Consider the following 22401-nt stretch of genomic DNA (forward strand, 5'->3'; position numbering starts at 1 on the left):
TTTACAGTTTAACAAAAATATATTTTTTAAATATTTGAAACACCAAAATGTTACACTTTTAAATTGCTAATCCTGTAATTTTCCTAAAAGGTTCTAACGGAAAAACGAATGACACATTTGTAATATTGTGTGACAAAAAGATCCATAGTTGCTTATCAAAGAGGGTGATTTACGTTGATCTAAAAAAGGAGGGTGATTCACGTAAATATCCCCTATTGACGGTCTTAACTTAAATTTTTTTAAGGTAAAAGTCTTAATTTCATTTTTGCAGGACACAATTTAGCTTACTCGAAAAAGAGAAGAAAAAAAAAACAGTAGAAGTAAGTTACTAGATACGGAATAGTATTTAATTGGAATGAATTATTTTTTTTCAGTGTTGATCGGAATTCCGCTCATTATGAAAGAGAAATTTATATTCTATTAGTAGAAATTTCCATTTTCATATGTAAAAAAGAAGGATTAAATTATAGTGTTCTTTTAAATAAATACTAAAATTTAAAAGTGAGAAATGAAGAATAATTTTTTTTAAACTTATAAAGTAATACAAACTATATACTAAATTTATATATGAAAATTACATATTAAAACGATATTACAAACTATATATGAAGAAGGAGAAGAAAAAAAAAGTGGGAAAATAAAATATATATTAAACTTAGAATTAGAAATTTTATACTAAAATAAAATATGAAGATATTGTATGGGAATTAGAATAGTTGAAGAGGGTAGGAGAAAATATTATATGAGAAAGTTGTGAGAAAAACGTGAATGAGGGTGATATTTATTGGAGAATAAATGAGGAGTTAAAAAATAAAAATAAAATAAAACAAAAGAAATCAATAAAAAACCGCTGGATGGAATATTTATTTGCCCTTCTACTTATTTTCGTTGGTCTACCGGAAATAAGAATTCCTTCCTAGTAAAAAGAAATTTCAATCCCTTTTTAGCCTGGAAAAAAAGGAATTTCACTCCATTTTAATACCACATGCCTATATAGTAGTTCTCCCACCATCGTTTTTTTGGTGTGATTTGTAAGTACTAAAGTGTCAAGAGTATAGATGATAAAAAAATGATTCCATGAATCTAGAAAAGAAAGAAGAAAAAAAACGCAGGAAATTGAATTATGATCATTTAATTAAATAATACATATGTAAATAATAGTCCGAGAATCATATAGATCGGAAAAATGTCAAACCCACGAATCCGATTCCATTTCGCAGAGCAAACAAAGTATTGAACCAAAAAGACCGTTGACCACCGTCTTTATTGCTAATGTCCGAGAATCTTGATTTTCTTCGTTCGCAAGCTACCCGGACTTGTAATTGATTTCATTTTTCCAAATTCACCTTTCAAACCGCTGAAATCCTACTCTCTTGGTCCAACTATGGGATTAAGATTCCGCAATCTCAACACAGTTCGCAGAATTTACATCACCAGGCTTCGTTCTTCATGCCCAAACCCTCTCACTCGACCACCGAACCACCTTCTCCGAGACTCTTCTCCGATTCTGCAGAGGAGGTGGCATTTAGGGCACTCGAACCCAGGCCACGACGGCGACGATCGCCGCGGCGTCCACGGGAAGGACGGCGAGAGAATATTCAAGCTCGGTCTCGCCGCCGATGTAGGATTGGCCGCCGGGAAAGCTCTGACTGGTTGGTTGTCTGGTAGCACTGCGATCATAGCCGACGCTGCTCATTCGGTATCCGATGTGGTACTCTTCGTTTCCCTACCAATCGCTGTTTTCTTCAGAAACGGAAAAAAAAAAAAAAAATCGTATTGTTCAAATTGAAGTGGTTGCTAGTTAGACGGTTTAAAGTAGCCGAACTGTTTGATGAAATTCGTTTAGGGTATTATATCATATCCGATTTTGGTAATATTGAATGGCATTTGAAATGAAACTATACATTTTACGGGTCATTTTGGGGAAAATGTCTTGCTGTGTAGGTTGTGAGAATTGGATTCTTTGTAAATCATAATTCATAATCATTTAACTGCATCAAATGTGAGGGAGTCAATTCCGTATTCTATAAGAACAGGACAAATTTCTTTACTAATTAACGCACGACGAAAGCTCTTGAATCGTGTCTCGTTTGAATCATCTCGTTTTTTACATGGTGTAATTGGTTGCATCATCATTTGCAGGTTCTTAGTGGCGTTGCTTTGGTATCATATAAAGTTGCAAGTACACCCAAAGATGAAGAACATCCATACGGTCGCTCTTGATCTGTGGCTACAACCTAATCAATGAATTTCAATTATGTATTGTGATAATAGTTGCTTTCCTTTTTTTCATGGAGTCGTCACGGGGTGTTCTTAAAACTTGATTGCCAAATAAAATTTCAAGTTTTTTTTTTCGTACATACTTACTGCAATTATTTTTCCAGGACACGGAAAATTTGAGACCTTGGGAGCCCTTGGAATCTCTGGTATGCTTTTGGCAACTTCTGGTGGAATTGCATGGCATGCATTTGATCTTTTATTGGTATGTCTTATTCTTCTAGGGATATTAAATGAAATAAAACATACTCTTATTCGTCAGAAGTGATATCTGCGATCTTTTTGTGCAGGGAATCATCTCCACAGATCATCATATTGTGCAGGATCATCATGGAGTTGACATGGACTATCCAATTCTAGCTTTGACAGTGACTGTTATGTCGATTTCCATCAAAGAGGGGTAAGAAGATGTTCATGGACTATTCTTCGTGAAACCGATTAATAAAGTTTAACCCCCATTATATTTGATGGATTCGTTTTTTGGAAATTTCTTTTTGTTTCTTCTGTTTTTTCGCTGCCTTTTATAGCTTGTAAAATTAGCGGCTTGAAGTTTTTCAATTGTTTTTATTTTATGGAATTTCTCTCACTTCATTTCCTTAAACAAACTACGAGGGTTGGATATTTCTGATACATTAATAAGTAGTTCAACATCCATTTGTTGTCTAGTCTAATCTTATACCAATTTAGTCCTGATTAAATTTCTATTTTTCTAATCCTAGGTTATACTGGATGACAAAACGGGCTGGAGAACGACAAAACAGTGGGTTGATGATAGCAAATGCTTGGCATCATCGTTCCGATGCTATTTCATCAGTCGTAGCTCTCATCGGGGTTGGTGAGGTGCTTCGGCTCTTTCTCCTTTATTATTTTATGAAAAATTAAACACACATATACTTATGTGTATTAAATGGGGTTTTAAATTTTTAGGAGGATCGATTCTTGGAGTGAAGTTTCTTGATCCCTTGGCTGGAGTAGTTGTGTCAGGCATGATCCTCAAAGCAGGGCTTGAAACGGGTTATCAAAGGTTCGTTGAATTCATTCATCGTTTGCTTATGGGTCTCTTGAATCTCCCTTACCAAGTCCTTTGAGTTATTTTCATTATTAGTGTGCTGGAACTAGTGGATGCTGCGATACCATCAGATCAGTTGGATCCTATTAGACAAACCATACTACAAGTTGAAGCTGTTAAGGTATGATGTTAAATTAAAAAAAAATTGTTTTATTGCATATGTTCAAAGGCACAGCCCGATTTTCTTTAGATCCAAAATACAAAAATGAATCCTGAAACTGAGTACAAACTCAGCTCATATTACTCCGATCTGTGATTGATACAAAGTTCATTCGTATCGTCAAAGAGTTATATGAGTTCAAGCCGAGGTTTCAACTTTCAAGTCAACAAGTGAAAAGCACTACTGAGGCTGACCCAGTTGATCCAAACGGGGCTAATCATTGATTGGATTCTATTTATTTATTTGTTGTTGTCGCTCAAACCTTAAATCAATTTCTTGTTGAACAGGTAAGATAAGACAACTAAAATCTCTAACATGTTATATGCTTACATAGTTATACTAAAAATGTCATGTAACAATTAATCTCTTACAAAACTCTTGTAGTGTAAATAATTGAAGTTTGATTTTGTTGGTGTGCATGAGTATTTAGGGGTGCCATCGGTTGAGGGGAAGAAGGGCTGGTTCATCTCTGTATCTTGATGTCCATATTGTGGTTTGTGTTTCTTTCTCTTTCTTTCGAGACCGTTATTTCAAACAAAGCTTGGCCACCAAGTTTAGTTTCCGCTTTTGTTTCTTAGGTTGATCCTTTCTGTAGCGTCAGCGCTGCTCATGAGATCGGTGAAAATGTCCGCCGGCAAATTCACCATTCCCATCCCGGAGTCTCTGAAGTCTTCATTCATATAGGTAAAGCACAAACCTCACATTCAATTGAGTTTAGATTCGTGCAAAAGATCAGTCATTTTAATCAAACATTTTTTGCGTTGCCGTTGATAGATCCTGAAATTTCACCGAGTGTACTGCCCGAGCTAAAAAATACGCCCATACCCGACAACAAATTGTCCGAGAAAGAGAACACTGTCGACATTGAAGCCATCGTTGCTAGCACGATCTCTTCGAAGTTTCCACAGGTATCTGAGTGCTGGAGTTTGGTTTAATCCTGAATTCTCGGTAAAGGAATTTTAACCGAAAGCTTAACCTTCTTTTTATCAGTTAAATTTGGATTCAAATTTCAGCTAAAATTAATGGTTGTGTGGAGCAGAAAACGGTGGTGGAGCACATAACAAGACACTCGTTGTGTGGAAAAGAGCTTCTCCAAATTGAGGTCTCAATGCCTTGCGACATGAACATTCGGTAAATCTACCAAAGTTAATCAGGTCTCACAAGTCTGTTCACAGTTTAAGCTACAATTGACGTGTTTGATGTGACTTTTATTTGACAGAGATGCAATGGAGGCAGCGAAAAGAGCAGAAGAGGAAATATCAGCGGCCGATCCGTACATTGCCAACGTCAGCATTCAGCTCCGCTTAGGTCATCCATTTCCTAATCCAAACAACCAATCGCAGTCACAAGACACCATTTAACATTCCTCGCTCTGTAGAAATTGGTTTCTGAAAGAAAACATGTTTATGGGGCTACGTGTTATAGATGAAATGAATATATTTCGAAGTAAATTTGTTGGCTATACGTTCGTGATGGTTAAATTTTGATCCGTCCAATTGTTAAAACTCCATTGCGAAGCATCTATTCATACTACCTTGATAATATATATACGCCAATCTTGTAATTTTTATGGGGAAACAAGTTTGACAATTGAATTGCAGATAAGCGTCAGTAGAAAACTTAAGGAACCATTGATCAGATAATTGTAGTCTATTTGAGTCTACATAAAAAATTCGGATAAATGTGGTCATCACCTCAATGGTTCCAGATTTACGACGACATAACGAGGAGAAAAAAAAAAAAAAAACGGTAGTGAAAATATGAAAAGAAGAGATTGAGTGCTCAGAAGGATCCATTGGTAAATTTCATAATCACAAAGGAAAACTTATCCTTCAGAAAATAGGTAGTTTTTCAGCATCATCGCATCAATCTCTTTGAGCAAAGTAAACAAAAAACACTACATATCTAAACATAAAATATTGTGAATGAGTAGAGATAATAGAAACACATAATGCAAGACTCGCCAACGAGTCGTCGGAAGAAAATTGAGATTTGGCTGCAACGAGTCGCGTGGTTTTATAGAAGAAACAAATTGTAATCAGGGCTAGGGTTTTAAACGGTGTGTTCGGTCTGAATGACGAATCTACCCTGCGGTTCTTATTCTCTTACTGGGTTTTGGGCTTTGTAGAATGACCTGGGCCTGAATACCCTTCGTGTTGTCTTTTGGGAAAATAATATTTTAATAAGGTAATATTTCTAAAATATTGGATATTTAGTGTTTTTTCAAACTTTCAAAGTAAATAATTATTTTCCTTATAATTAAAATTGTAAATAGTAATGCCTGAGAAATAAAACTTATTGTTTTTAACTGGAGAAATTTAAGTTATAAAAGCTTTATAAATATTATTTTTGCGATTAGTTTCAAAAAAAGAAAAATTACACGTAATAAACTACAAAAAAACGTTAAAATTGTAAAATAGTCAAAGTTTTAATTTTTTTTTAATAATACATATTAACATGACATGGAAATAGGTGGACTATCACACTGTCGATTTTTTTTCCTTTAATAGCATTAGCGATATTATGCACACCCATACATCTTTCTTTTGACATTGTCAAAGAGATTAAAGATGAGGAGGGTACGAGCCTCCTTATCGGTCTCCACATTTTTGTTCTTACATTCTTCATACTAGAATTCCATCTTTGGCTGCAGTGCAACGAAGACCTTGTGATGGGAGAGAAAGACTCGGATCTTGGTACACTAGGACAAAAAAGGCTTTTGGATGCAACTTTGTTGCATCAAAAAGTCAAAGTCGTATCCAAAAACCTTTGAATGCGACATGTCGCAACCAAAAGTTAAAATTCAATTTAAAATCACTGTTTTTGGTGAAAGCTCAGTGATATTTTTTTTATGCGACATGTTGCCTCTAAAGAAAATTTATATGCGATTCTTTATGCAACTTGTCGCATCCAAAAGTTATCTGCATCCAAAGACTATTTTTGTCCGAGTGGTACTTCATACATCAAAATCCAACTAGTCGTCAAAGAATGTGACCTCGATGTGTCCAATTCCCATATTTACTCACGAGAACATTGATCAAAGAGACTCATAAAAAATTGTGCGTATCACTATCTAGTAGGTTAAAAAATTAGTGCGACAAACCTCAATTTCAGTAAAAAGGATTAAGGCAAAGATCAGTAATGAACAAACTTTGATATCACTCAATGAATTTCTTCTCTAAAGACAAGTTGCCTACTTCAATCTAACAATTACGCAAACAAAAATATAAAATACACATAAATAATACAAAGCAGATTTACCAAGGTTCGTGACAGATCCCCAAAAATGAATCTAAACAATACGTCTCGTTTAAGCTTCGGTCGAAAAAAGTTGTGTTGTATATTTTCATCTTCCAACTACACCCTATAAACCAAGTCCTCTCCTCACAACCACTTTCTCAATTACAATATTTGTCGAGTTACAATGAATCACATTCTCTCACAAGAAACTCACGAGCAAGAGTGATCGAACACGAACAATATCATACATTTGGAATAGAAAGAGAAGAAAAAATAATTTCTCTAGCATAGCAGCATTACAGAAGAATATATTAGGTCTAATAAAGACTTTGGTCAAAGCTTCTTCTTATACCACACAACAGATAGGGGTTGAATGTAGTTCGTTAGATCCGTCTTTATCTGACGGAAATCGTCGAGTCAAGTATAAATACATAAGAACTCGTAAATTCAATGTCATTTATACTCACCTTCGATACTACATTTTCAGTCCTCCGGCAAATTCAGTTGGGCTTTACTTCCAACATCAAATAATGTCAATCTTAACTTATGCACAACTATTAATCACTTCACGATCTCATAAAAGTTTGATGTTTATTTTAAGGATCCATTAGAAAAATAGTCAACTTAATGTTTGATATTGCTAAATAGAAAACGTTTGGAATCTTAGGTAAATAGTCTTTTTCATGTATTTACAGACGTAAATCTTAGATAAATAATCACTTTCATATATTAGGTCACGTCATTATTTACGGCTATTTACCTAAAATGTACTAAACGTTGGCTATTTAGCAATGTGAAACGTTTAAATTGATTATTTTTTAATTTTCTGTTATTTTAATGGTAGTTAAAACATTGAAAAACTTCAAAAGTGATTAAAGTCGAGCATTCGTAGATTTTGAATAAATAACATAAACTCCATTAAAGCTACTCATGAGCAAAAATAAAAATAGAAAGAACTTAAAATTCTAACAAATATAAACTCGACTTGACCAATTAAAGCGCATGTGACTAACCTACTTATGATTTGCTGCATCTCTCTTTCTTAAAATCTTAGATAACTCCTACATAGCCAAATATGACAATACCCGCAATCACCCAAACAACTAGCTAAAGAAGGACTTCAAACCTCCAAAAAGAGGACCACCATCTCAAATCTGCAACCACAAATTAAACCATAGATCGCAACGAAAACATGAAAACTTGAGGTTGGTGAACAACACAAATCTTCTTCTCTATACGAGCTGAGCGCCCGAAGTTCCAGAGGTGGAAAAGCACACTACATAGAAGAGAAGACTCGGCTAACCTGCAAAAAAAAATGCATAATAAACAAGATCTAGAAAAGGACTAACCCCTCAAAACAAATTCCTCCTTTGAGACACACCTCTTCCAAATCCATCCAAGCACCTTCTCGCACTCGGCATAGTCTACACAAATCAGCCCCGACCGGATCTGTGCAGAGTAGGTGGCAGAATCCCCGTCGTCAACGAAACGAGAGAAGCCCACAGACTCATATGTCTCAAACACACTGCCTCCGAGAATCACCCAAAATCAGCAACCACTGTTTCCGAGGACCACCCAAAGTCGAAACCGTAGTGTCATCGAAGAAGAACAAATCGCCTTCCCTCTTGGGTCGGAACTGAACCTCTAGTTAGCCCTGTGACAAACTTTTGCACACAAAGGGCGGTGACTGGTTCAACAGTTTATAGGGTTTCAGAGAAGAAGAGTAGTCAAGGAGAGAATGTGGCTTGATGAAAATGACTATGTTAGGAAATTCACTGAGCAAGAGTTGTCCCCTAAAGTGTTCTATATGAGCATACATTATTGCAAAATTATGAATTTAGTTAGAGATGATAAACTGATAGAGTCATTGCCGTTTTCACACACAATCATATATTCACATGGATCTTATAATTTCGCCGTAGCAAAGTTGATGATCATAGGTTTCATGAACTTGCTTTTGTACTGTCACTGTTTATGTATGATAAAGTCTGATCCGTTAAGGACTGAAGAAGAGCACCAGACACACCAGGTCACATTTTCATGTACTTTTAATATTTATTATATGTTGGTATATAGAGATTGCCATGATTCAGTTATTATGTCATTATAAAAATTGTGACAAAATTGGCGGTGATTCCATATTAATATACAAGATGAAGCAGATTGTTTGGAGTATATAGTAGTCTAAGATAAAAGAATATCAAGAACTTTTGTGATATAACTTCTTATTTTATTCGAGGGTCCATTAGATAAATAGTAACATTTATAGTTTGACATTGCTAAATAACCAATTTTTAGTATATCATAGATAAATAGTCACTTTCATATATTTACAAACGTAAATTTTAAGTAAATAATCAGTTAAATTTAGGGTCTTGCGACTAATTAGCCATTTGAAACTTTGACCTTTCACAATTTGAGGTAAAATTGCTCAAACTTGAAAAAACCCAATAATCCTCTTAGACCCAAATAGTAAGACATCAAACCAGAATACCTAAACCATTCAATCGTCAAAATACCCTAAAAAAATCGCGCCCAGAGATCGATTGAATAGCTTCAGAGACACCGGACCTTCGAACTCGTTGAATCGAAGTCGAGAAACTTCAGGCGGGAAAGTGAAAGCACCGACGTCGGAAAACCGCAGGCGAATCGGTTATTGGAGAGATTGAGTTCTCACGAAGGATTGTCAGACTCCGCGAGAAGCTTCCGATCTCGCAGAATCCTCCTTGCTTAAAGTTTTTTTAGGGTTCCGATTCAAATAGGAGGCGTCAACGGAGAGTCGAGCCTCGTCCGGAGATTCGTCGGCGCTGCTCTAATGTTCCGGCGAGAGCGACGCACTACTACAAAATTGATTTTATGATGCGCAAGACTATCAGATGCGACTAGTCGCATCTAAAAGTCGCATCTAAATAACTTTTAGATGCGACTAGTCGCATCTGATAGTCAATCAGAAGCCGAAAAAATTCGCTCAAATTGTCTTTTGATTTTGACAATCCGATGCGACTAGTCGCACCTGAAAATATGATGAAACTTTCAGGTGCGACTGTGTCGCATCAGATAGTTTTAAATTTTAGGCGGGCCTCAAATCCCCCTCTTTTATTTCATTAATCTGACGTGGCGAATGAAATTTTTATTTTTATTTTAATTATAATCCGGTGCGACTAGTGGCACCTGAAGAATTATCAGATGCGACTAGTCGCACCTGAAGAATTATCAGGTGCGATTCTGTCGCACCTGATTATTAGGGTTTTGTTTAAAAACCCAGGTCGACTCTTCTTCTCCGTAGCCGCTGAAACTTGTTTTTTTTTGTAAACTCGTTTTTCTCTGCGAACTTCTCTCCCTCTCTGCGAACTTCTCTTCTCCGTCCTCATTAGCCGACTATTCCTCCGTCCCTCTCTTCTCCGACTATTCCTTCGCCTAAGAACACTTCGCCGACCACCACAAGCGCCCGTCTCAGGTTCCGCTGCCTCAGCCGGCCACCGGACCACCACAAGCTCCCGCTCCGATCGACATCCTCAGGTTATCTATCTCTCTCTCTCTCTCTCTCTCTCTCTCACTCTATCTCTGGCTCTCTCTTTCTCTCACTAATTTTCTATGTTTCATCAGCCGGAGCTCCGCCACCGTCTCCGCCGTCTCGCCGTGCGCTCAGCCCCGGTCCCGCTGCCTCCGAGTCACCACTGCCTCTCTCTCTCACTCGGTATTTCTCTCTCTCACTCCCTCTCTGCCTCTCTCTCTCTCACAGCCACGTACCCGTACCCGCCTCACAGCCACGTACCCGTGCGTCTCTGGTCCTCTGCCTCGTACCCGACCACCGGACCTCCGCCTTATCTGGCCACCGGACCTCGCCAGTCACCACTGCCACCGTCCCTGCTCCGGCCACCAGGTTATCTATCTATCTCTCTCTCTCACTCTATCTCTGGCTCTCTCTTTCTCTCACGACAATTTTTCTCTGTTTTGTCCAGCTCCGCCACCGGACCTCACCATCTCTGCTATCCCTGCTCCATCTCCGACAGCGCCTCAGCCACCGGACCTCTACGGTCGGTGGTGGTGGTTCAATGATAGATCGACTTAGGGTTTGATTAAGATCAGATTTGATCGTCAAATATATATGAGGACGAGTAGAGCGGTGTGAAAGGCTCCGATTGACAATCGAAAAGTGGTTTCACCATCGATCGTCATCACCACCTATTCTTCTTCTTCTTGGTTTATCGAATAGTGGATTAAATTTTTTGAAAGCGAGATTAAATTTTCTGACATCTTCTCTTTCTTCTTCTTTTTCTTCTTTTGGTTTATCGAATAGTGGATTAAATTTTTTAACCGCATGATTAAGTTTTTTGACATCATTTTCTTTTTTTTTTCTTCTTCTGATTTATCGAAGAGTGCATTAAATTTTTTGAAAGTAGGATTAAAGTTTTTGATATCTTCTTCTTTTTCTTCTTATGGTTTATCGAAGAGCGGATTAATACAGTAAGGGTACTGGATTAAAATTTTGAAAGCTTAGATTAATTATATTGAAAATAATTAATGATATATTAGTAATTGTACATTATAAGTGACTAAAATACATCAACTTGTAAAACCTTGACCAATTTACTAAACACTAAGTTTGAAATATTTATTCAAAATTCCTTAAATTTATTAGGTCACGTCATCTTTATGGGTAATACCTAAGATTTACGAAACATTGACTATATAATAATTTCAAAAGCTTTAATGGGTTATTTACTTTTTTTTTTGTTTATTTTATATATAGCCTATGGGAGAGAACATTGTTGGGGAAAAAATTAAAAAAGTAGTCAGCGTGCTTTTTATAATAAAGATAATTATATGCGCTTATACATGTCAATTAAGATTTATTATTTATTTATATTAGTGGGACGAAATTATAAGGTTATCTAATTTCGCGAAGTCCAACAGACTACTAACTAAGACTATGTGCCTAATTAATAGATGTAAATCACTAATTAGGGCTTTGTGAGAAGTCCCAGTGCACCATTACAAATATAAAGTATCTCTTTTTCCTCATGGTAGAGGCGGCGATACCACAGAATCACCGGTCAACGTCTTTTGTTTACGCTTTCAAACACTCTCGAGCGGTGAATCCAAATATGTTCATAAACTTCAACCTATAACTGATTTTGCGATGAAAGAGTATGTTTTTTTTTTTTTTTTTTTAATTTTTTTTTTATCATCATCATTTGGTTGACATTCATAACACTGACTCCATTCATATACTCTTCTTCTTCTTCTTCTTCTTCTTCTTCTTCTTGGTCTTCGTACAAGAGGAGTTCAAACCCTCGTTCTCGAAATAGTTGGAATTTGGAAACTGTACTATATGCAAAATAGTTTCAAATATGCGAGGCATGAATATTAAGAAGGTAAGTTTTGTACATGATTAATTCTTTTGTTAGGGTGCTGTTAAGGCCAATCAGATTTCCCAACGAAATCTAGATCATGTATCTCGTTATAGTCAATCAGATTGCTGTTAAAAGTCGCCTAGTACTAATTACTTCCCAGGGAAAATAAACCAAACCTAGCTAGACTCGGACAAACACCACACACACACTCACAAAATCTCAATAACAAAAGATCAACACTTGCACTTATCTATAGCAAAACTTCACACATTCATAACAATGACTAAACACTCACATTGTGAAAGAAGAAGAAGAAGAAGAAGAAGAAATTGCAGTACGTCTCCTAATATTAACTTTTAAGTAAATATGTTATTAAGTTAGTTTCATTTTACAATGTTTTAATGAAAGTTGAAGGGTTTTTTTTTAGTATTTAAATGTACTTTTAACTGTAAAAGTCCAACGAATTATGGACCCATATATTAATTTTAATAAAGATAACAATATAATTAAAAAATTCATCCATATAAACAGTGAGCTTTTCCTAAAAAAAAACTGTGAATTTAGTAAGAATTATATATGTACTACCGGGTCAAAATTAATACCGGATTTTAACCGGTTACAACTCTGGATCGTTTTTTTACAACAGATTTTTTCTCGGTTAAATAGGAAAAGATATAACCCACGGTTAACTCAACTCGTTTGACCGAGCTGTAGGAATTAATTATAAGACTGTAGAACCTATGCATGGCTTGCAATGAGAGATCAAAACTCTCTAACATTGTTTTGAGTTGAGACCTAAAAGAGATCGTAGTCATATCGAAAAGTGCAAAAAAAACTGAAAAGCATTAATCGTAAGTCTTGCATTCTAATATATATCAAACAACATTCATCACCTTTTTCGCAATAATACAAAAGAAACTAACTTCTCTTCCTGCTTCACAGACAGACAGAATTTGAAGCTAAAGTATGTCTGAGATACACAGAAGCAGAAAGAAAATAAAATATTATCAGTTTTTTTTTTTTTTTTTTTTTTTTTTTTTTTTTTTTTTTTAAATAAAGAACTGAATACAGATGTAAAGACTAGAGACACATGACGTCGACATCTTCATCAAAAGCTACAGATTTTAAAACGACAGCAGAAAAAACAAAAAACAAAATCCTGGCAATTTTCCCTCGATTGGGATTTATTATTTTACAGCATAATAATTCGCCATTTATTCCCTGCGCTCTCTAAACAAAAGTTTGATCAGAATCAGATACATTCTGGTGAACCAGAAACCTCTTTCCTCTTCTTGGAACCCGCGCGCTCAATTTCAAGCGCCTCAATTGCTCTCTTCGTGATTTGCCTTCTTCTCTGGCTTTTCCTCGGACCAGTGTCGTTATTGCAATCTCCAACCATGGACTCCTCGGCTGTCTGCTCGGCGGCTTCGGAATCTGTCGGAACATAAGCCACGTTCAAGTCTAGCAGTGACGTGTCACCCTCCTCCTCCGAGTCCGACAGAACGTACGCAACGTTCAGGTCGAAGCCGACCGCGAATTTCTCCTTCCCGTCGTTGATGATTACCGCGGTTTCATCTGGGCCGTTGATCTTGACCGGAGAAGCCTCCGCTGCGCTCATCGGCGGCGGAGCCGGAGGTTTCGGAGGTGCAATTAGGGTTTCATCTCCGGTGATCCGGCTTGTGACCGACCCCTCGCTCGGCTGTGAACCATCTTCAACTGCCGGGGATTCATTTTCATCTGCACCGGTGATCTCCATTGGAGAAGCCACAGATATCCGGGGCTCGGTTAGGGTTTTGTCCCCGCCGTTTATCTCGACCGGAGAATCAACAGCGCTGCCACTCGGCGGAGCTGGCGATTTTTTGAGCTTGATTAGGGTTTCGTCTTCGCTGTTGATTTTTACCGGAGAAGCCACAGCGCTGCCACTCGGCGGAGCCGGCGAGTTTTGGAGCTCAATTAGGGTTTTCTCTCCGCCGTTGATCTTTACCGAAGAAGCCGCAATAACGCTGCCACTCGGCGGAGCCAACGAATTTCGGAGCTCGATTAGGGTTTCATCTCCGCCCTTCACCGGAGAACCCACAGCTCTTCCACTCGGCAAATTTCGGACCTCGATTAGGGTTTCATCTCCGCTCTTCACCAGAGAACCCACATTGCTTCCACTCGGCTTATTTCGGAGCTCGTTTAGGGTCTCATCTCCGCTCTTCACCGGAGAAGCTACAGTTCGTCCCCTCTGCAGATTTCGGAGCTCGATTAGGGTTACATCTCCGCTCTTCACCGGAGAACCCACATTGCTTCCACTCGGCAAATCCCGGACCTCAATTAGGTTCTCGTTTCGGGCGATCCGGCTCGTGTCCACGATGGTGAAACCCTCCTTGGCCGCGGCGGCGTTGGCTTTGTTGTTCTGATCTTCTTGTCTGTAGCGTCTCTCACGGTGGCCGAGGATCCTCGGCTGCGAGGCGACTCGGGCGACCACTTCTTGGACTGACTCGAAGTAGTCTTTCCCTTTGGCGAGCCTGCGAGAGAACTTCTTGGCTCCGTCGACGATAAAGACCGTTACGCCCTTGACCCGCTCGGAGCGCCACCCTCTCGAGACCAGCCGAGGCCACACCGCTCTCCAGAAGAACCCTTTGCTCGGCTCCGGCTCCGCTCTCAGCGCCTCCACGATCTGCGACGGCTCAAGAGAGGCGTACGGGTCGCGGTCCCGATCCGACGGCTCAGAGGGCTCCTCGTCCCTCGGCCTCCTCTGAGGGGCCTCGGTCAGGTCTCTCTCGCCCCGCCCTATCCCCACCGCTGCCACAAGCGTCGCCACTCCTACCGTCTCCCTCAACGTAAACACGTATTCCTCGAACCCCAGCGATTTGTTCGCAAAGTTCACCGAAGCCTTGCACCATCAAAATAAAAATAGATCAAATATCATAAAACCAACAAAAATAAACCTCAAATTGTGTAATCACTATAAAATGCTAATATTTGTTTTAAACTTATTTTGTCTCTCTACTTCTTTGTCCTTCCAATCAAATTATACAATGTTATAACTTTTTAATTCATTTTTAAACAGAAAAAAAATTAGAAAAAAGGTGACATAATTTAGTTGAAATAACATAGGATTATCCACAAAGGAAATACCTCAAACAACATGTCCTGAAAATCGTCGGAGGCGAGAGAGAAGAGGTGAGCCGAGAACTTCTCGTGCCTCCAGCCGGAAAGTACCTTCTCGCCACTCGACTTCTTGCGGAACTTTGCCCACTTGCGATACTCGCAAGAGGCGTAGAACTTCCCGTAGTAGAACCTCATGAGATCTCCCATTTTCTTCTCGGTCCCCACAAACCGCTTCACAAGGTCTAGATTCTTCCCGAAGAGGTATAGACCGAGCACGAAGCTCTCTCTCTCGATCTCCGTCCACGCTTCCCCAGCCGAGCATTCCTCAAACGCCAACTCCTCGGGAACGGGAACGGGAACATCGTAAATCCCCGCGCGAGGCTGCGGACGATCCGGGCCCTCGATCCAGGCTGGAATGTCAGCCTGCTGGTTTTCACCGGTCTGAGGGCCAAGCTTTTTAACGCTCTTCTTCTTTTTCGACGTCTGTCTTTTCATTTTTATTTTTATTTCTTTTACCTCCTAGAGAAACATACACTGTTGTAGTTTTGAATTATTTCATGGCGATCTGTGTAAAACATTACATACTAGGGCGTATCAGGATATTGTGATAAAGATCTAGTTATAGGAGACTAATACGGATTTAGATTTAGTTGTCGCAATCTAATAGACTAACCCTAAAATATAGATACAACAAATCAACAGGATATATGATTTACCTGAGAGCAGACAGATTTGTCTTTCTGTATATATACCTCTGAATGATTCAATACCTAATTAATTACTAATCGTTATTAATATAAAAAATCGTAAACCTAACCCTGGGGAAAGATTCATAAACTACGGAATCAGTATCGATCGTTATTATCCAGTCTCTTGCGCTTGACGAAATTCGATTAAACATGAGAGAGAGAAAGGAAAAATCTCAGAAATTTCTGGTGATGGAAAAGAATTGAAGATTTCTCAAAATCAGCTGTATTGACTACACGTAGAAAGCTTCAATGGAATCGAGAACTAAAAAGAGTACACAAAAAGACAAAGGCGAAAAGAAGAAAAAAAATATAATAATGTAATTTCAACGACAGTCAAACATCAAAGGAAGCGATAACAAAGACGAGATACGCAATTAATTTCAGCGAAGCGAAACGCAAAGCACGAAAATCTTAAAGAAAAAAACGCGCCAGGAAAGAGGTCTCTCTTTACATTATTATAATCGGAAAATTTCAACGAAGAAACATTATAATAATACCCCCAAATAATGGGTCAGAGATGAAAGAAAGACAAAGACATGTTATAAAGATTTCGAAACTACCTGTTTCGTGATGACTCGTCGGAGAATGTTTCGGTTTCTCGTAAAAAAATTAAAGTTGAAGTACGGATTACTCCAGAGAGAGAGAGAGAGAGAGAGAGAGAGAGAGTTCAACGCATGACAGTGATAGATTTCGTTAGATTTTATTTTATATATTATTTTTTATAATACCCTGAGACCGAAAAACGCTACTCAATGGTGTGATATTTCCTACAGGTCTTAGAGCTGAATTACCGAAACTACCCTGACTCGCAAATTTATCAGATAAGCCACACACTGAATTGGAATCCAACTGTAAACATTCTTCTCTTTTAAATTAACTAGGGTTACAACTTATATCCTTTTCAAAAAAACTTCTGTATTAGTAAATTAACCAAGTTTCCAAATATTATTCAATGAAGAGTTCGAATTTTAAATCAAGAAAGACCAAATACATTGTAATATATTTGGCTTAGGCGTAAATTATTAGACTACGTCTGGAAGCGCTATTAAAACGGATTTGACCGACATATATAATTCGCCAGTTAATTGAACTATCAGAAGAGAATAATAACAAACATTTTAGGAAGATACAATGATATCTAGCCAAATAGAAAGAAAGGACAAAAAAAGAGGAAAAATTCAATGATATCGCAAAGACGACAAGAATGTATTAATACACTTTAAGCCCCTATATATGCAGCATAAATATATAATTTTCAAAAATTCATTGGAAAATAATCTTTCTTATTGTATCTAAGCCACTGATTAATTATAAGTAACTATAATCCTATATGTGTGAGGATATTTTATCTTTTGATATGTGATCTTATTTTAAAATCTAATTAACCACATGAACTTTTATCAGCATGAATTCTCGATCATATCGTGGCCCTGGAAGCCCAAAAGTCAACGTGTTTATCTTTATCTTAAACTTCGATGGTAAAAACAAAGCCCTTCCTTATTTCCACCCACTAACAAAAATGGGCCTACAAACACGCGGATTTTTTTTTTTTTTTTTTTTTTTTTCAGATAAATGTAAACCTACCCAATTTATGGAATTTCAGCTTTTGTCATTTTCAATGCAGTACTAAAAGTAATGTTAATTGGCAAGTACGAAGTTTAAGGGCTGGGCTATCATTGAATCTTCTCCATAGTTATGTTATAAAAAGTAAAATAAAAAAGCATAGTATTGAATATCTAATCATAACATTTGCAATAAACTTGTACCCTACATCTTTACTCATTTTACTAAAAATTTGATCACCTTAATTCCTAAAAAATTAAAATTATCTTTATTAATTTATTTAATTCGATAAAATAAATTATTCACACAATATTTGTTTTTGTTTCTTAAATTTAGTTTTACGAACACAGTGAAGTTAGCACAAAAAAAAAGGTATGCTCATGCACAGTGTATGCTTAAATAATATGTAACTTTGTAGATATAGAGAATATATAGCCAGAAAACAGATGACTATGTATTTGGATTGAGTTAAATTAAAAAGCAGGGAAAAAAGTGACAATAATACTCAATGTTTGGTCAAAATACGAGTTATATACTCAAAGTTTTTTTTCTTTGGTAAAAATACCACATGTTACGTTATAGTGGATCCGTTACTACTCGGACCGTTAAGTTCAAACAGAAATTTTAGCGGCAAAGTATTTACGTGTAACTAAATTTAAAACTTAGAGTATTTTTGCAAAAAAAAAAAATGAGTATAAGTAGTGTTTTATCTAAACTTTAAGTATTTTTCCCACCATTTCCTCTAAAAAGCATGATTATTTGTATAGTGTTTTCCAATTATATAACAAGAGTAATTAATTCCAGAAGTATGACAACAAACATCATAAAAAAAAATTACATTTGATGACAAATTATCATGAAAAATTGTTTTTGATGACATTTATTATCATACTTTTAAAATAAATGAATCTTATTAGATAATGAAAAAAACACTACAAATAATCAATTTTTTTTTAATAATCCCCCAAGTTTCATCCTTCTTTTACCCTTTTTTTTTTCTGCTAGTCCAAAGTAGTTGATATATTTATTTAAATATTATTTTCTCCATCAATGATTTTTTTCTTCTTATATGAAACCCTCTAAAAATAAAATAATGTTATTATAATTGAGAAATTTGGAAAAATGTGTGTTGAAAATTGGGAAATTGAGTTTCTAAAAGATGGTAAATTTTAATTTGAAAAATATGTATAATTTGACAAAATTCCGTTAACACACTACAAATCCTTAGAGATGTGGTATGCAGTCTTTTGTTGTGCCCTGCGATCTCTTGATATGGCCTGCGATCTTCTATTGCGTCTTGCGGTAATCTGCGATTTTCTACTTTGCCCCGCGGTCTTATGTTGCCTTGCTAGGATTTGAAAACTATGTGTAAAAGGTATTTTTGTCAAATTGCACATACTTTTCAAATTAAAACTTACTACCCTTTTGAAATCCAATTTCCAAAATTTCAAGTTCAACACATACTTTCCCAAATTTCACTTATAGTTTGAATTAAAAAAAAAATGACTACCTCTATTGCTCTTCAATTATCCCAGGCAAGATGCTATTTAAGTATATACCATTTTTAACGATATATGTAACAAAATTTGAATATAATTATTCTCTTAAGAAACCCAAATTAAAATAAGTTTATAAAGTCATGAGTTAATCTTTTTCATTGCCAATAAATTTGAGAAATTGCACAAATTAAATCACTTAAAACTATGGCAGTTAAGAAATAACCAATCTTTAGTTATTTTTAAATAACTAACCATTCTGAATATTTTAGACAATTTATATTCTGGCACCGTTTCACATAGTTTTGCTTTTTAAAAAAGTACTTTTAGATTCTTCTTTTAAAAAAATACTATTTTTTTTTCAAATGCAGACATGTGTTTGGTAAACTGTTCTTAAATTAGCTTTTGGTGTTGGTAAAATCAGATTTAGTTTGGTAAAATAAAAATGCTTGTAAAAAAGATGAAAATAGACATCTCTTTAAATATTAAATAGTAATTAATAATATAGTGATTAAGATATATACATATATATATATGTATATATATATATATATGTTAATCGTAATTTGTAAATTAAATAAAAGTGGAGAACAAAAATTTATTTTATTTTTAATATGATGTTTTCTTACTAGTGACAAACATTTAAATTACGTATTTATCGTTACTACTAAACTTGTAGCAATATCATCTCTTGTCATCCATACTACTCGTAGAAGTCTGAACTCTTCATCTTGATCTTCACTTGTGTCATTTTCATCCACTTTCTCATCATCCAATATCTCTCATCGATTGTTTCAAAATCTAGCTCTTGTTTTGCATGTACTCGAATATAGTTATGTAGTTTCATAGTTGCGATAACTATTTTTACTTTATTATTGAATGGATAACCCGGCATGGCATTCAGGATTTTCCATCTTTTTTTTCCACACTCCAAAGCTCCGCTCGACAATGCTTCTAAGAGAATAATGCACGTAATTGAAAATTTCTTTGCTGGTCGTAAGTTGCCTTCTTCTCGCACGAAAATGCTCCAGATGGTATGCTTGACCTTTATATGGACCATGATATCAAGGCAAAATTGGATAGTCAGCATCTACCAAATAATACTTTCCTGTCATAAGTCAAAATGAATTAATAATTATTTAGTTAAAACTATATAATATATTAAGCTATAAAAAATTATAGTCATACCTTCAAGAGGTTTCAGAAAGTTAAGCCCACCATCATGAAGAGCGGCAGAGAATACTCTTGAATCATGCGCACTACTTTCCTAACCAGCATACGTAAAAGTGAATTTTATATTGAAATCATATACTGCTAATACATTTTGAGTAGGAATCTTCTTTCTACCGATAAATGGTACTTAATCTTCTTTTGGCAAATAAGCTGGAACATGAACACCATCTATAGCACCAATGCAATTCTTAAAAAAATATATAAATATGTCAATTAAATTATAGATTTATTGTAATGCGATGATAATGAAAATAAAATCACAAAACATTAGCATGAAAATACCTTAAAATGTGGCATATATCTCGAATATCTTGCTATTTCTTCAGGAGTATTCTTAACTTCTGGATCAGAAGACTTTATGACATCTACTGCCATGAGACATAATATACTTAACGTCTACGCAAAATATCGACTTATAATCTCATCCGAATGTTGAAATATCTCTTGCACTAATCGGTTTCCTATGCCATGTCCAAGAATGATTAGAGTCATTCCTAAAATCTCCAATGCAATCATTTTTCTTGAACCTTTGAATCCGTAACTCGTTTCCAAGTTATTGCACAAACTTATATAAACGTCTTTTTCCATTCTAAACATTCTTTGACAGCGATTTATGTTTTCCCTCAACATCTCTTGCACAAAAACATGTCCGGTCTTTTTCGAATCCATACAAGGAACTTTATGTATGTACGTATCTTAATAAAGTTGCATCATATGAGCAATTTGCTTTATAAGGATAGTGAATTCGTCATTTTTATTTTTGGCAATAATTTCTGATTCTTCATTTTCTGTCATATCCATTTATTCATGGAAACAAATATTGTAACATCGTAAGACTAACAACAACATTCAATGCAACAATGATACCAATAAAATGAACTAAATTATATATAAAAAAATAAATAAATAAATACAAAAGAGACTATAATTCTCATATTATAAGGATTATTAAAATAAAATAGGCTAAATAATAAAGAAAGAAAAAACAATCAACCAACAAAGAGACTATAGTTCTCATATTATGAGGATTATTAAAAAAAAATAGAACAAAAATTCAGTAAGTCCAACAGTAAATATGATTTACTAATTATTTCCGTAAACAATCGATGACAGTAAGTCCAACAGTAACTCATATTAACCATTGAGTAAATCATTCGTTTTTATGGTAAATATAACAGTAAATCCGATTTATTTGGACTCGAAGTTCAACAAGCTGGTCCATTATCAGATCCGTCTCTTTGCAGATCGGAAGTTCATCTTTCTTCTTCATCACATCTTTCACCTAGAAAAAAAATTCACATTTCAATTCCGAAAACCCTAATTTCAAGGACGAAAATTTGATCCGATTTGAAAAACCCGAGTTTCAACTTGTGGATCAAGAATCAATGGCAAAGCTATTACACACCAATGCAAAGTTCATCTTTCTTCTTCATCACATCTTTCACCTAGAAAAAAAAATTCACATTTCAATTCCAAAAACCCTAATTTCAAGGACGAAAACCCGATCCGATCTGAAAAACCCGAATTTCAACTCGTGGATCAAGAATCAATGGCAAAGCTATTACACACCAATGCAACGAAGATTTATAGATAGTCAATCCTTCATTTCACCATTGCCAAACAAACACGCACCAAAGCTATTACACATACTCAATTTCAACATACACTATCCATAATTCACAAATACAACAAACTAGAGCATAAAATTCACAAACCTTATAGTGAGAGAAGCTGTAGGATTTGATGGAGAGGTTGTGAGTCGGAGAAGAAGATTTGAAATCAAGAGAATCCGCATGAGAAAAAGCCTCCGGGTTCAATTGATCGATGTGTTCACTCAGGCGAACCTCTATCTCGATGACATCGATGCTCTTCAGATCCAATCCTGCGTAGAAGTCCGGTGAGGAATATTGTGCGTCACCGAGTTCCTCCATGGTAGAAGACCTCCGTTGGCGCTATGACGACCCGACTTTTCGGACCGTCTTACTTATCTTACTTTTTAAAACTTTAGAAAATTTGAGGTAAATTTTTTTTTAAACATAACTTAAAATATAAAGTTTGAAAACTCGTGACCTAAAAATAAAATTTTCATTTAAAAACTTGATGAACTAAAACAACAAATTTTTTTTTACCTCAAATTGTCTAAAGTTTAAAAAGTAAAATA

General features: G+C 35.9%; 1 protein-coding gene and 2 non-coding genes across 4 annotated transcripts; 1 reads left to right on the forward strand and 2 right to left on the reverse strand.

The window, feature by feature from the left end:
* The first annotated feature begins 971 nt into the window (after positions 1–971).
* On the forward strand, positions 972–4907 carry LOC149388906 (Cation efflux family protein). 2 transcript variants are annotated; one of them, XR_016300953.1, is made up of 12 exons: positions 972–1711; positions 2143–2212; positions 2385–2482; positions 2568–2677; positions 2997–3112; positions 3205–3301; positions 3383–3467; positions 3937–3999; positions 4085–4190; positions 4281–4454; positions 4546–4637; positions 4726–4752. XR_016300953.1 is itself a non-coding variant. In XM_089624489.1 (12 exons), exons 1-12 carry the CDS (start codon positions 1385–1387, stop codon positions 4865–4867), a joined length of 1440 nt encoding a protein of 479 aa, XP_089480615.1. In that variant the 5' UTR covers positions 985–1384; the 3' UTR covers positions 4868–4907. The 2 variants fall into 2 exon arrangements, 1 of the variants encoding a protein (XP_089480615.1); XM_089624489.1 differs by having other exon boundaries at positions 985–1711; positions 4281–4414; positions 4726–4907.
* Positions 4908–5135: 228 nt separating this feature from the next.
* Positions 5136–5207, reverse strand: LOC149388907 (small nucleolar RNA Z155). Its single transcript, XR_016301130.1, has one exon. It is a non-coding gene; the product is annotated as a small nucleolar RNA Z155 (small nucleolar RNA).
* Positions 5208–5280: 73 nt separating this feature from the next.
* LOC149388908 (small nucleolar RNA R41) lies at positions 5281–5376 on the reverse strand. Its single transcript, XR_016301123.1, has one exon. It is a non-coding gene; the product is annotated as a small nucleolar RNA R41 (small nucleolar RNA).
* Between the last annotated feature and the right edge of the window lie 17025 nt (positions 5377–22401).

This window comes from Urtica dioica, chromosome 8, assembly GCF_054948205.1.
Source record: "Urtica dioica subsp. dioica isolate 48M chromosome 8, U.dioica_male_clone48M_v1_H2, whole genome shotgun sequence".
NCBI lineage: Eukaryota > Viridiplantae > Streptophyta > Magnoliopsida > Rosales > Urticaceae > Urtica > Urtica dioica.

Bases quoted from the DNA above. Each gene is read 5' to 3' on its own strand.
- LOC149388906 (XM_089624489.1), top strand. From the start codon at position 1,385: ATGGGATTAAGATTCCGCAATCTCAACACAGTTCGCAGAATTTACATC. The intron at 3,468-3,936 runs GTATGATGTTAA...ATGAGTATTTAG, and splicing joins TACAAGTTGAAGCTGTTAAG to GGGTGCCATCGGTTGAGGGG. The intron at 4,191-4,280 runs GTAAAGCACAAA...TGCCGTTGATAG, and splicing joins TGAAGTCTTCATTCATATAG to ATCCTGAAATTTCACCGAGT.